At 43.2% G+C, this 14,331-nt stretch overlaps 1 protein-coding gene across 13 annotated transcripts in view; it reads left to right on the top strand.

The window, feature by feature from the left end:
* Positions 1-14,331, top strand: part of plekha7b (pleckstrin homology domain containing, family A member 7b) — a 713,202-nt gene that overhangs the window by 571,550 nt on the left and 127,321 nt on the right. For 12 of the 13 annotated variants that reach the window (XM_072466383.1, XM_072466384.1, XM_072466385.1 and 9 more), the window contains 2 exons: positions 2,775-2,828; positions 11,836-11,901. In XM_072466383.1, coding sequence (XP_072322484.1) covers positions 2,775-2,828; positions 11,836-11,901 — 120 coding nt within the window. The remainder of the gene's footprint in view (positions 1-2,774; positions 2,829-11,835; positions 11,902-14,331) is intronic. The other variant, XM_072466387.1, reaches the window with a different exon arrangement.

Raw genomic sequence — 14,331 nt, forward strand, 5'->3', positions numbered from 1 at the left:
TTTCGGAGGCCTATAGAAAACCCCTAACAGGGTGATCTCTCCTTTCCTGTTTCTGACCTCAGACCATACCACCTCAGTAGACGAGTCCTCATCGAACATCCTTTCTGCCACCGTGATACTGTCCTTGACTAATAATGCCACCACTCCCCCTCTTATACCACCTTCCCTGAGCTTACTGAAATATCTAAACCCCGGCACATGTAACAGCCATTCCTGTCCCTGCTCTATCCATGTCTCCGAAATGGCCACAACATCGAAGTCCCAGGTACCAACCCATGCCGCAAGTTCGGATGCTCCTGGAATTAAAGTAGACACACTTTAAACCACTTTCCTGCCTGCCGGTACACTCCTGCAACTTTGAAACCTTACTCCTGACCTCACTACTCTCAACCTCCTGTATATTGGAGCTACAATTCTGGTTCCCAGACCCCTGCTGAACTAGTTTAAACGCTCCCGAAGAGCATTAGCAAATTTCCCCCCCCAGAATATTGGTACCCCTCTGGTCCAGGTGTAGACCATCCCGTTTGTAGAGGTCCCACCTACCCCAGAATGAGCCCCAATTATCCAGGTATCTGAAACCCTCCCTCCTGCACCATCCCTGTAGCCACGTGTTCAACTGCTCTCTCTCCCTATTCCTCGTCTCGCTAGCACGAGGCACGGGTAACAACCCAGAGATAATAACTCTGTTTGTTTTAGATCTAAGTTTCCACCCTAGCTCCCTGAATTCCTGCCTTACATCCCTATCCCTTTTCCTACCTATGTCGTTGGTGCCTATGTGGACCACGACTTGGGGCTGCTCCCCCTCCCCCTTAAGGATCCCGAAAACATGATCCGAGACATCGCTGACCCTGGCACCTGGGAGGCAACACACCAACCACTAGTCTCTCTCGTTCCCACAGAATCTCCTATCTATCCCTCTAACTATAGAGTCACCAATGACTAATGCTCTACTCCTCTCCCCCCTTCCTTTCTGAGCAACAGGGATCTACTCTATGCCAGAGACCTCTACCCCATGGCTTACCCCTGGTAAGTCATCCCCCCCAACAGTATCCAAAGCGGTATTCTTGTTATTCAGGGGAACGACCAGAGGGGATCCCTGTACTGGCTGCTTCCTCCCAGCCCCTCTCACCATCACCCATCTGTCTTTATTCTTTGGAGTAACTACATCCCTAAAGATTCTATCTATGACTACCTCAGCCTCCCGAATGATCCGAAGTTCATCCAACTCCAGCTCCAGTTCCCTAACACGGTTTCTGAGGAGCTGGAGATGGGTGCACTTCCCACATATGAAATCAGCAGGGACACTGACGGTGTCCCTCACCTCAAACATTCTGCAGGAGGAACATTGCACTGCCTTCCCTGCCATCCCCTCTAGATAAAACAAGAAGAAAGAAGAAGAAAAAAAAAGAAGAAAACAAGAGCTTACCTTATATTCACTAAACCCCTTAGGTTAGAGGAGGTGGAAGGGTGGGGGACATTACAAGTGTAGTGTCTCGGGTTTAGCAACCGCCCAACTTATATACAGAACCTACCTGCGTCCCAAGCTGCACTCCGGCTCCCTCTCTCTCTCCCGCTCCAGGAAATGAAGGCTGCTGGAACCTGGGAGTAAGTTTAAAGACTTACCTGCTTCCCAAGCTGCAGCCTGTGCTTTGCAGCATCATGTCCTCCCAGGACCTAGTACCTTGGGGAGAAAAATTGAACAGTTTGAGTAAGGGGCCGGGGGGGGAGGGGGAAACCAGATATGTTGCATTGCTCTTTCTGAGACTGTTATCCATCATAAAACTCTGACGTTTGAACTTCATCCCAAATTACCCTGCAAGTGGATAGAGATGTCTCTTTATACTCTGATAACATTGTTAAGTTAATTGTCAGATGGTTTGCCTGTTGAGTAATCTAATTTACACACATGTGAATTTTTAAAAAATGAATGAAATGAAATGAAAATCGCTTATTGTCACAAGTAGGCTCCAAATGAAGTTACTGTGAAAAGCCCCTAGTCGCCACATTCCGGCGCCTATTCGGGGAGGCTGATACGGGAATTGAACCGTGCTGCTGGCCTGCCTTGGTCTGCTTTATTCTGCCAGGATGTAGGCCAGAAAAATATGGTTCTCTGATCAAATCTTCCCATTTTTGCAGCCAATAGCTGTTTGATCATCTATCTCTTTTTTTCTTTATATAATGAAATATTAATCCGATTGCAATCAAGTATTCTGGGGGGGTTTCAAGGTGATGCTAAATTTTTTAACACATAAAATAATGTGACATGGTACCAAGATTGAGTTCCTGCCTGACTGCTCAGTCTCTGCCCTGTGAATGCTGCTGTTTGAACTTCTGGATTGTTTTTTTTTCTTTTGGAAGAACAGATCAAAACAGACTTTTTATTTCTAACAAGCATTTTGTTTATTCCCAAATCTTTGGTGCAGAGGCTGTTGAAAGTGTGCATAGCATTGATGTATTTGTGTACTAGCCTGCTTCTGAATAGCTGAAATCCAGAACTTTGTACCTTCAACAACTTAAAATCTCCTTTTTCCTCACGAGGACATTTGGATTAGATTTAATGATTGAATGCTGTAAATATGAGACATTGGCCATGTTGAAAGATTTGAACATAAGAAACTGTTCCGTTCAAAGTTCTGGAGGTGCATTGCGCAGGTGGATTTTGCTTTTCTGTTAAAGTGGTGCAAGTGAAGGGGATAAAATGAAATTTGTGTGAATTTGATTAAATCATTCATTTTTTTTTTTTTGTTTGTTTGTTTTCTCAACTACAACATCAGGCTGATGACACATATATGCAACTGAAGAAGAATCTGGAGTACCTAGATCTAAAGGTGGGGCTTTGCAATTGTTACCTCCCTCCTCTTCTCTGCCCCTGTCTCTCTGCTTCCCTGTGTCCATTCTTATATCACCACTGTGGTTCCCTGTATTCCTCTCATCCTGTCTCTGTTTGGTTTCTCGCTATTGCTGCCAGTTAGTGAGTGGCTGAAGGTCATTTGTCCAAGAATGTGTAGCTGATCAGTAAATGTTATCAGTTTGCCTGTTATTTAAATAATACCGTACCGGTTTCAGCAATGGGGACTGTATGGCCCCATGAAATGCAATCTTTTCCTGAACACTAAATTAATACAGGAATTCAAATAAATCCAGCTTCTAGTTTTTCGATAACTCAATGCAGTTGCTAACTGAAAACAAGTTGTTTGCCCATAATTGCCAACTGAATCACAGTTATGTCATGGTTTCTGCCAAGTAAATGATAACAAGTGGCGATTAAATTTGAAACTAATTGCACTAGAAAATGCTCAAGGTAGTTGGTAATTTAATTGCTCTAACCATGCATGAGATAATCTTCCATCTTGTGACAAATTAAATTCTAGTAAGTCATATTTGCTCCCGAGATAATGAGCTGACTTTTGGACTTAATTGAAAGCTTATTTGTTTTGACTAAAAGTGCGATTTTCAGTTGTCCACTTCTGCAACAGCTGTGTTGGGAAAGATTATAGGATTATGAAAAACTGAAAATTTATATCACTCCAGGAAACTGAACACAATCTCTGTTAATTTACATTATTTTGGGACTGCTCTAGTTCCTACCTTAAAGTCCTGTTTTTCTGTTCACATTGAACCCAGAACAACCAGTTTCATTGGTGAATTGTTTCTGATTGCTATAACTTCCAAAGTGCAACTAACCGATCCCAAATTAATGACACTCGGCTATCAGACTTTGCAAACTTTGAATGTCTCACAGGATTAAAGCAAATTTGGACCAACTACAGCAGGGATTAAATTTCCCCTTCTCTGTAACTTTGAACTCATAAAGTTACCTCCTCCTCATATAAAATTTTGCTTCCCGCTGTTAAAGTCTCTTCAAAATTGATGTCAAACGGTCACTTGTATTACTGGTTAAAATGCGGATGAATTTCTCATTGATCAGCGGGATGCTGGCTATTTGTGTGAAAAGGTAGTCTATTGCTGAGGAACATGGGCAAGAGGTTCCAACCAATGGATTTGGTGCCGGAGGTAGGATCTCTTGTTTGTAACTTGATAAGTAATTTTTTTTCGAAGTGCCACTGATTCACTTACTTTTAAGGTGATGAGGCTGATTTTCCGAATTCATGCCCCTGGTGCAGTTCCTCACCCACTGAGAGCATGTATCAGTAAATCGTTAACACCTGCTTTGATGGGAAATCATGGGGATGGCATTTCCAGGACTGCTTGCTAATCGCTGTGTGAATGTGACTGCTCACTTGGAGTGTGCATTCAGAAAATTTGCCCTGCCTTTAAAACACCACAGTTTGAACACCCTGAGGTTTAACCACAAAATGGATATCCTCTAGCCATGGATATCAATGACTGCCTTATCAGTAATTGATAAACAGATTATTGCTTTGGGTGATTGATTAAGATAAAATTTCACAAACGATTCGGAGGTTGCAATTTCCCATCACATGTTTTTAGCTCTTTGTTGTCTACCTATTTGTTATTTGTATGTGTGACAACACTGTGCTGCTGTGAATGCTATTGTTGGTCAGCTAGTAACTTTCAGCATTGTCACGACAATAATGTATTCACAGATAGTTTTACATCGAATCCACAGGAAAGAAGCAGGCCATTCAGCCCAGTTGATCAATCCCAGAAGAGTCTTCTCTCATCCCGCTTCATCTAACCTTAGCACTGAAAGATTTTGTGACTGGAACCTATTAGAGATGGCTGACGCAGCAAATGGCACTTGTCAATGTTGCTCTAGAAAAGGATTTGTTCTAAGCTACGCGAGCTGATATCAATAGAAGCAACTAAAGGCTGTAGTGCCTTTAGTTAGTGAAGGGAAAACAGCTGTGGGAACTGCTGCTTGCTTTACAGTGGCTGTTGCTGGACGTTTATATCTGTGTGTGCCGAATAGAACTGGGCTTGACTGGTCTATTCAGATTAAATAGTCGACTGATCCCACTTGAAGCTCTTTGTCATTTGACAAGGTATTAGAGGGAGACCCTTGCACGTGAAACAGCACCTGGGGCGAAATTCTCCGGTATCGGCGCAATGTCCGCCGACTGGCGCCCAAAATGGCGCAAATCAGTCGGGCATCGAGCCGCCCCAAAGGTGCGGAATGCTCCGCATCTTTGGGGGCCGAGCCCCCACCTTAAGGGGCTAGGCCTGCGCCGGACGAATTTCCGCCCTGCCAGTTGGTGGAAAAGGCCTTTGGTGCCCCACCAGCTGGCGCGGAAATGACATCTCCGGGCGGCGCATGCACGGGAGCGTTAGCGGCCGCTGACGGCATTCCCGCGCATGCGCAGTGGAGGGAGTCTCTTCCGCCTCCGCCATGGTGGAGACTGTGGCGAAGGCGGAACGGAAAGAGTGCCCCCGCGGCACAGGCCAGCCCGTGGATCGGTGGGCCCCGATCGCGGGCCAGGCCACCGTGGGGGCACCCCCCCGGGGCCAGATCACTCCGCCCCCGGAGCCCGCCCGCGCCGCCTTGTCCCACCGGTGAGGTAGGTGGTTTAATCTACGCCGGCGGGACAAGCATTTTAGCGGCGGGACTTCGGCCCATCCGGGCTGGAGAATCGCGGGGGGGGGGGGGCCTTGCCAACCGGCGCGCCGCGATTCCCGCCCCTGCCGAATATCCGGTGCCGGAAAATTCGGCAACCGGCCGGGGCGGGATTCACGCCAGCCCCCGGCGATTCTCCGACCCGGCGGGTGGTCGGAGAATCTCGCCCCTGGTCTGGGAATCTATGCCTCAGGATTCAAACGTAGAGGTGGAAATTGGAGATTTTCTTTAAAAACAGGACTTGTGCATAGAGTTGCCTACCCATCTCGTTGAATACAGGGTGTGAATGAGTAAGCTAGTTTCAAACAGAATTTCAGATACCAGCATCCACAGTAATTTGCTTTTATCCAACATAATTTAGTCTGGTTCTAGCTGGAATGTGCTTGTTTGTGCTGTTTTCTCTACTTGTATAATGGTGCAAGCCAGATTGGTTTCCAGATATGTTGGTGCTTGTTGTCTGTGCTTTTTGATAACTCCTTCATGAATTGTTAGTGATTTTGGCATCACTTTTTTCTGTTTTTTTTTTTGTTGCCATTTTTGTCTTGTGCATTTCCCAGTTGATGTGATGAGTGGGCACCACAGTTCTGATACTTGTGGTTGGTTAATGCTAAGGGGGAAAAAAAGGCTTCCTTCAAAAGAAGCTTGTGAATTGACGACCATTTCAACTTGCTTAGTCAGTGAGACATTTCTGTTTAATTGTGTTATTTATCTGAGGGGGGGAAAAAATCCATTGGTGAAAACAGCATTACCTGTATCATAGCAAGAGGTGAGGGGGGCCACCAAAATCGCACTAGGTTGACACTGAATTGTTTTCTTCTGCTAATTTGATGTTTTAATCTAGTTAAATAAATAATTTACCCATCTTTGTTAAATGAATAGACCCCTATCTTACAATACAAATTTACCACATCATGAGTCAGCACAAATTAATAGGCCATTTGTTCCATTGGACATGGAAACATAGGAATTTTAGTTAAGAAAAAGACACCAGAGTCCCAGATGACCATAGGCTGCTTTCTCCTTTGAGGGGGAGAGCTGACTGGTGGTGGTGTAACCTGAGGATTGCCACACCTCAGGCGGGAGGCAATGTTGAGAAGTAATATAGGAATGTAGGAACCGGAGTAGGCCATTACTTATCCAATTCCCTATCGAAAGGTATTGTCGAATCTGCTTCCATCAACTTTTCAGGCAGTGTAATGCACAGCCTGACAACTTGCTGCACGAAAAGAAAACTTCCTCGTGGCCCATCCTGATTCTTCTGCCAAATACCATACATCTGCGTCCACTTGGTTACTGACCCGTCTCCTACTGGAGCTGGGATTGGATCCTTAACATTGTTTAGGCTAATATGTGACATGATCTCATGACAATCAGTGACACTAAGAAGATCCTGCAGGGCATGAGATGATGTTTGTTTGCACTTTGCTTTCCTATTCGGACTAAGAATGGGTGCCCCAGAGAAACCGTCCCTGAGGAAACATTCTTTCAATTTCACATCTTTTCATGGTTATGTACCATAGACAAGAGATGCCCCCCCTGGTGGCAAAATCTGTTGCAACAATTTGCGCAGGTCTGATGAGAATCCGAAGAATAATACTGTCATCAGACTTATCTTTATAGAATAGCCTGTCATGCCAAAATACTCCAAAATATTTAGCGCATTATTTATTTAATCTATCAAAACCTGTGAACACCTCTATCGAATCTTTGCCTTAAGTAGAGTACCTCAGTTTCTTTAGTTTCTCCACTTAACTGAGGTCTTTCATTCTTGGCACTACCTTCTCTAAGACCCTGACACCTGTCCTACAGTGAGATGCCCATAAATGGCCCACAGAACACAGCTGAGACCTGATCAATGCATTATGAAGGTTCAGCACAACTTTGTACTCTGTTCCTCTATTTATAAAGTTGAGCAGCTCGATTGTCTCTTCACAACTTTTAACATTTTTTTCCTGCTATCTGCGGGTACCCGCCGTGTCTCTGCAAGTGTACCATTCAATTTTCTAGTCTTTCCTCATTCCTCCTGCCAAAATGAATCACTACATACGGCTGAAGCCCAAAATACTCTGAATAAGTTTAGCACAAGGCTAAATCACTGGCTTTGAAAGCAGACCAAGGCAGGCCAGCAGCACGGTTCAATTCCCGTACCAGTCTCCCTGAACAGGTGCTGGAATGTGGCGACTAGGGGCTTTTCACAGTAACTTCATTTGAAGCCTACTTGTGACAATAAGCGATTTTCATTCATAAAATTGTTTTTCACATTCAGGCCCATAATTGATTATTTTGTCAAATTATAATGGTGGAAAGTTTAAAATACTAAAAGATATATTGTTTGTGTAAAATATGGGATGTACGTTGCGTTCCCCGATAGTCCTATGCTTTCACTTCAAATACCTAATCTCAAGTCTTGCATGGTCAATCAGAAATTTATCCAGGGAGAGGATTTATTGAACAAAGAGGTGAGGTCAATAACTTCAGCCATGCAGTATAAGAAATAATTGCAGCATTTTCAACCTTGATACGTTGAATTTGCATAGAAGACTTCTATCGAGTTGGCAGAATTAATACAAGTTCACTGCACCTTTCATTTTAAAATTGTCTTAATTTCTTCTATATTTTGTCCTTGTATTAATTCACTGAGCAAATAATGATTTTACTAGTAACTTTGAAATTAATACGTGCCCCAGCATGAGATTCAGCAAAAGGTTTATACCTGGACGCGGATCACGTGATTTGAACTCTCAACTCTGTAGAAGATCCTGTTTTTGAGCTTTCCTATTCAGACGAAGAGTGGGTGTCCCCAGATCAATGGTATCTGATGAGAAATGTGTGTGGTTTCACCCCCTGGTGGCAAATTTTGTTACAGCACTGCGGCAGCTTTTTGCACAGGCCTGCTGAGAATGCAGATAAAAATAATCCGATTTACCTTTAGAGAATAAATCATGTCAAAGTGCTGAGCGCAAACATTTACTTGGAAACTTGGACTGCTGTTAATTAAGCAAATGAAACAGCCATTCTGCACTAGTAATTGGGTGAATGACTAGTTTTATTGACATATTTGGTTGAAGAAAGCCAAAGTAGATGGGAGTTTCAGAAATTTGAAGGAGAATATGAAAGCTTTACAAATATTAGCAGGGTGTTGATGATACTGATTATCAAGCTTTGCTAGAGGACAGTTGATGAATCTTGTGAAGACTGTTTAGGGAATGGTGTGGCACATTCATCATACTTTGAAGTATTATTTGGGATGGTGACATTACACTTGGTGACATTATATGATTATAAGGAAGAAGCCCCCATTGTTGTAATGAAATATATTCCTCTTCTGTTTGGAACAGATGAAATCTAATGTACCTTTGATCAACACGGTTCACAGAATGGTAATGAAAGTCACACCAAGGTTCCGACCCAGTCTCCAAGTAAGGCTGCTTGTTCCAGCTGAAATTCAGAAAACAATTCATGTGCCTATTCCATCAGCAGCTTGCTTTCCACCATGGTTATATATTCCGTGTTTAGAAATCAGCGTGTTCCCTTTCGCACTGAGTTGGTCCGTCCTGTCATTTTTGTGATATTAAAAATGTTGATTTCAATGCTTGATCTTCCATTGCAGGCTGCAAGGCTGGGTTTATTTTCTAATGTTCAAGATTTTGTTAAACTAATTGTTTTCATATGTACCTTGTGTGAGTGTGTGTTTGATTTCCTTAAAGGGGCACCTATTATTGTAAAATCATTTGGAATCAACTTTTTTTAAAATTGAAATTGCATCGAAATGCAACATTGCAATTCACATCCTGAAAGTAATGTGCAGTTTATGTGCATGCACATACATGTGTGTAGATGCTCTCAATCCTTTGGTACTCGCATTTTTCTTAAAGATATTGTCCCTTTCAGGAAGGCAACTTGAGCGACATAACGCATGTTTGTGGTGGCAAACTTCAGCATTTTACTGTGTGCCATAACAACTTTCAGTGTTTGTGTAATCAAAATTGCTTTTGACAGTTTAGCACAAAGGTGCAGTTGGTAATAAAAAATTAGGAACAATACTTGCTAAAATCCATTTTTGTTAATCAAGTTGGATAATTTAGGATGCTTTGGAAAGATGTTGCTGCAGATGAGTTGATCCAAGGTTGATGTTGGTGGATTGTTGCAATAATCTGATGGTATGGTTAAACATGTTTCTTATCCAAACGTAATAAATGGCACCTGAAGAAGAATATTGCAGACTAATTGTAGGACAATTTCAGGTTTGCAGCATGTACAAGTGCCATATGTCAATAATGCTTCGCTCTGCAAAAAAAACCCATCCAAGATACACATGCTTCACGATACTCATTTTTTGCTGTGTCCAATATGGAGAATGAGCCATGATAATAGTTCAGAACTTTAGGTATTTGGTCAGCTCAGTGGCTGGATGACTAGTTTGTGATGTGGAACAATGCCAACAGCATGGGTTCAATTCCTGTGCCCACTGAGGTCCTTCTCAATCTTGTCCCTCGCCTGAGGTGTGGTGACCCTCTGGTGAAATCACTACCAGTCAGCTCTCAATTTCCACAGATATTAGCAGCCTATGGTCCTCGAGGACTATGGTGACTTTCACTTTCATTTGGTGTGAAGGAAAGAATATGGTTTCATGCTAACCATCAACATCCTGGGGGTTACCATTGACAAGAAACTGAACATGACCAGCTATATAAATACAATGGCTACAATAACAGGTCACAGGCTGGGACGTTTGTGGTGAGTACCTCGTGCGTCGACTTCCCAAAGCCTGTTCACCACCTACAAGGCACAAGTCAGGAGTGTGTTTGAATTCTCTCCACTTGCTTGGATGAGTTCAACTCCCAAGAATACTCGAGAAGCTCAACACCATCTAGGACAAAGCAACCCGCTTGGTTGCATCCCATCCATCTTCTTCAACATTCACCCTCTCCACCACCAATGCATAGTGACAGCAGTGTGTACCAGCTACAAGTTGCACTGCAGCAACTCACCAAAGCTTCTTCGACAACACCTTCCAAACCCATGACCACTACCGCCTAGAAGGTCAAAGGCAATAGATGCATGGGAACATCACCAACTCCATGTATCCCTCCAAGCCGCACACCATCCTGACTTTGAACTATATCACCCATTCCTTCACTGTTATTGGATAATAATCCTGAAACACACTCCCTATCATCACTGTGGACGTACCAACCCCACACAGTCTGCAGCAATTAAAGAAGGAGGCTTATCACCACCTTCTTGAGGGCAATTAGGAATGGGTTATAAATTCTGGCTTCGCCAGCAGCACCCATAGCCCATTGAAAAATGTATATATCACTGATATTTTATAACTATTAGCCTAAATTTGTATAGACCTTCATCTTTAAATGTGTATATTAGAGTGGCTAGTACATTAGAAATCATCCCATTGATCTTCTTTTATTCATTATTCTCTCAAATTTTTCCCTTCCTAAATACATTGGATCAATTTGGATTACAATTTCCACAGATATTAGCAGACTGCTGTTACCTCACCGAACTGACCGTTCTTCATGTGATCAACCTAAACAGTGAACTAGAAATTGGCACAAATGGTGGGATGTATATATCATTTCTGTATCCACTATCTTAACAATGGTGTTTACATGCCTACATCACTAACAGTCATTTATTTGTCAGTGATGCTGGTGAACAACTCCTCCATGACGGGAGGTGGGGTATCATTCTGAGCCGTACCCACTCCTTACCAGATGGTCTCAGGCATGTACCTCCCATCAGGGGTCATTGGAAAATAATCAGGAGTGGGATCCCTGCTTGATTCTCTATAACCACATATCCCACCCCACCTCCAACTCGGGAAACAATTATAGCATCTATACCTCAGGTTAATCACTTGAGCCTTAATCACAAAATTAGTGGCCCATATGGAAAAGTTGGAGAATTGTTTAGGAAGTACTTGCTTATATTTTACATACCCTTGTTAATGTTGGTTTAAAATGTTGCGTGATTTATTTGACCCTGGGGTTTTGCTGTCAAGGCCGTTAGTCCTCTGCTGTCCCTTTTATAATTCCTCACTTGGCCTGTACTTGCCTTACTTCTGTTCTTACTACATATGTTTAAGAAACAAACTTGAATATTCAATTATTGTTTTACTAATGTAGTACAAAATGACAATGTATTTAATACTTTTATAAAGTGCGCAGTCTTCTTTTGTGGGGGGGGGGGGGGGGGTGCGAATCCCTAAAATTAATTGGTAACATTGTCGTAATTGTTTGCTACCTGTTTTCATCCATCTTTATCTTTTTTGTACTAAGGTGACGGGACAAGAACCAATCCGGCGTGTTGTACAACCAGTTAAAATTGCAGAAAGCAATGCTGATGTAAGTTTACTTTTTTCCTCCAGTTTTCTCCTGGCACCAATACGTGATATCACAGATCTGGACTGGCTAGCATTTTCTTCCTGCTTAATTCTAGACGAGGAGTGCTGTCAAGCTATTTGACTGTGAGAAGTTTATAGTCTGATCCCATCTTCTCCAGTAGTGAACTGTGGCAGGAATGTTGATTGATTAACTTTTTGCCTCTCGATCAACCAGGAGTAAGGACTGAGACGACAGCTACTGCTGCTGAGATCAGCAGAGATTAAAGCTGAAACATCCATCATTTATGTCTTAATATCACAGCCAATGTGATAAACTGATGCATCAAGAGCTTGAATAAAATGCAACTCCAGTTAAACTTGTCTTGTTCCTTCACACTACACAGGCTAGGTTTACGCAGATTGAACCTGTAGCTAGACTATTAAAATTGAAAGTATAAATCTATGCTAAAACAAAACTAATAAAATGTAGTTACCATGGCAATGAGCACAATTGGGATTTTTAAAAAGGTTATTAATAACTAATTATTTTTCAGTTGTATCATTTTCTCCTTGTGAGCAATGCAATGCAGCAATTATTGACTTTCCATCTGTGATTTCTCCACTTGCTGCATGTTCAATCCCAACTGAGTTGTCCTTGAGAGGCAGAAAGCAGACCATATATTCAGGAAATTGCAATGCCGATATTAAACTACAAATGTTAATGCTACTCTTAATACCAGGAGCCGTTTTTTATGATAATATTAATCAGTGCACCAAAACAAAATCCATTTTGGTTGGAACATTTTAAATACCCTAATTCAGCTCGCGTCATCCCTGTTCTTTTCCCACATCTGTCTATTCTCCATTCTTTCTCCATTGTATTTCTATTTTCTTAGCAGTTTAACTATTTCAAAGAACAATACAGCACAGGAATAGGCCCTTCGGCCCTCCAAGCCTGTACTGGTCATGATACCACCCTTGGCCAAAACCCTCAGCACTTCCTTGTGCCGTATCCCTCTATACCCACCCTATCCATGTATTTGTTGAGGTGCCTTTTGAACGCCGTTAATGTATCTGCTTCCACAACCTCCCCTGTCCGTGCTGTCCAGGCACTCACCACAATCTGTGTAAAAACCTGCCTCGCACGTGTCCTCTAAACTTTGCCCCATGGACCTTAAACCTATGCCCCCTGGTAACTGACCCCTCCACCCTTGGAAAGAGTGCCTGCCCATCCACTTTATCCATGCCCCTCATAATCTTGTAGACCTCAATCAGGCCACCCCTCAACCTCCGTTGTGCTAATGAAAACAGTCCGAGTCTATTCAGCCTCTCCGCATAGCTGACACCCTGGTAAACCTCCTCTGCACCCTCTCCAAAGCCTTCCCATCCTTCTGGTAGCATGGCAACCAGAATTGTGTGCAATATTCCAAGTGCGGCCTTACCATGGTTCTATAGAACTGCAGCATGACTTGCCAGTTTTTATGCTCAATGCCCCGTCCAATGAAGGCAAACATCCCATATGCTTTCTTGACTACCTTGTCCACTTGTGTTGCCACTTTCAAAGATTTGTGGAGCTGCACACCCAGATCTCTCTGACTTTCTGTATTCCTAATGGCTTTGCCATTTACAGTATATTTCCCCTCTATTTTAGACCTACCAAAATACAGTACCTCCCATTTGTCTGGATTAAACCAAATTTGCCATTTCTCTGCCCAAGTCTCCAACCTATCTATATCCTACTGTATCCTCTGACAATCCTCAACACAATCTGCCACTCCACCAATCTTATAGAATCGTAGAATTTACATTGCAGAAGGAGGCCATTCGGCCCATCGAGTCTGCACCGGCTCTTGGAAAGAGCACCCCACCCAAGGTCAACACCTCCACCCTATCCCCATAACCCAGTAACCCCACCCAACACTAAGGACAATTTTGGACATAAAGGGCAATTTATCATGGCCAATCCACCTAACCTGCACATCTTTTGGACTGTGGGAGGAAACCGGAGCACCCGGCGGAAACCCACGCACACAGGGGAAGGATGTGCAGACTCCGTACAGACAGTGCCCCAAGCCGGAATCGAACCTGGGACCCTGGAGCTGTGAAGCAATTGTGCTATCCACAATGCTACCGTGCTACCCATCTTGGTGTCATCCACGAACTTACTAATCAGACCACCTACATTTTCCTCCAAATCATTTATGTATACTACAAACAACAGAGACTCCTGCACAGATCCCTGTGGAACACCACTAGTCACAATCTTCCATTCAGACAAACACCCTTCTATGCTACCCTTTGCCTTCTGTAACCAAGCCTGTTCTGTATCCATCTTACTACCTTACCTCTGATCCCATGTGACTTCATCTTTTGTACCAGTCTGCCATGAGGCACCTTGTCAAAGGCTTTATTAAAGTCCATGAGAACAACATTCACCGCCCTCCCCATATCA

The sequence above is a fragment of the Scyliorhinus torazame genome, chromosome 10 (assembly GCF_047496885.1).
Source record: "Scyliorhinus torazame isolate Kashiwa2021f chromosome 10, sScyTor2.1, whole genome shotgun sequence".
In the NCBI taxonomy this organism is placed as follows: domain Eukaryota; kingdom Metazoa; phylum Chordata; class Chondrichthyes; order Carcharhiniformes; family Scyliorhinidae; genus Scyliorhinus; species Scyliorhinus torazame.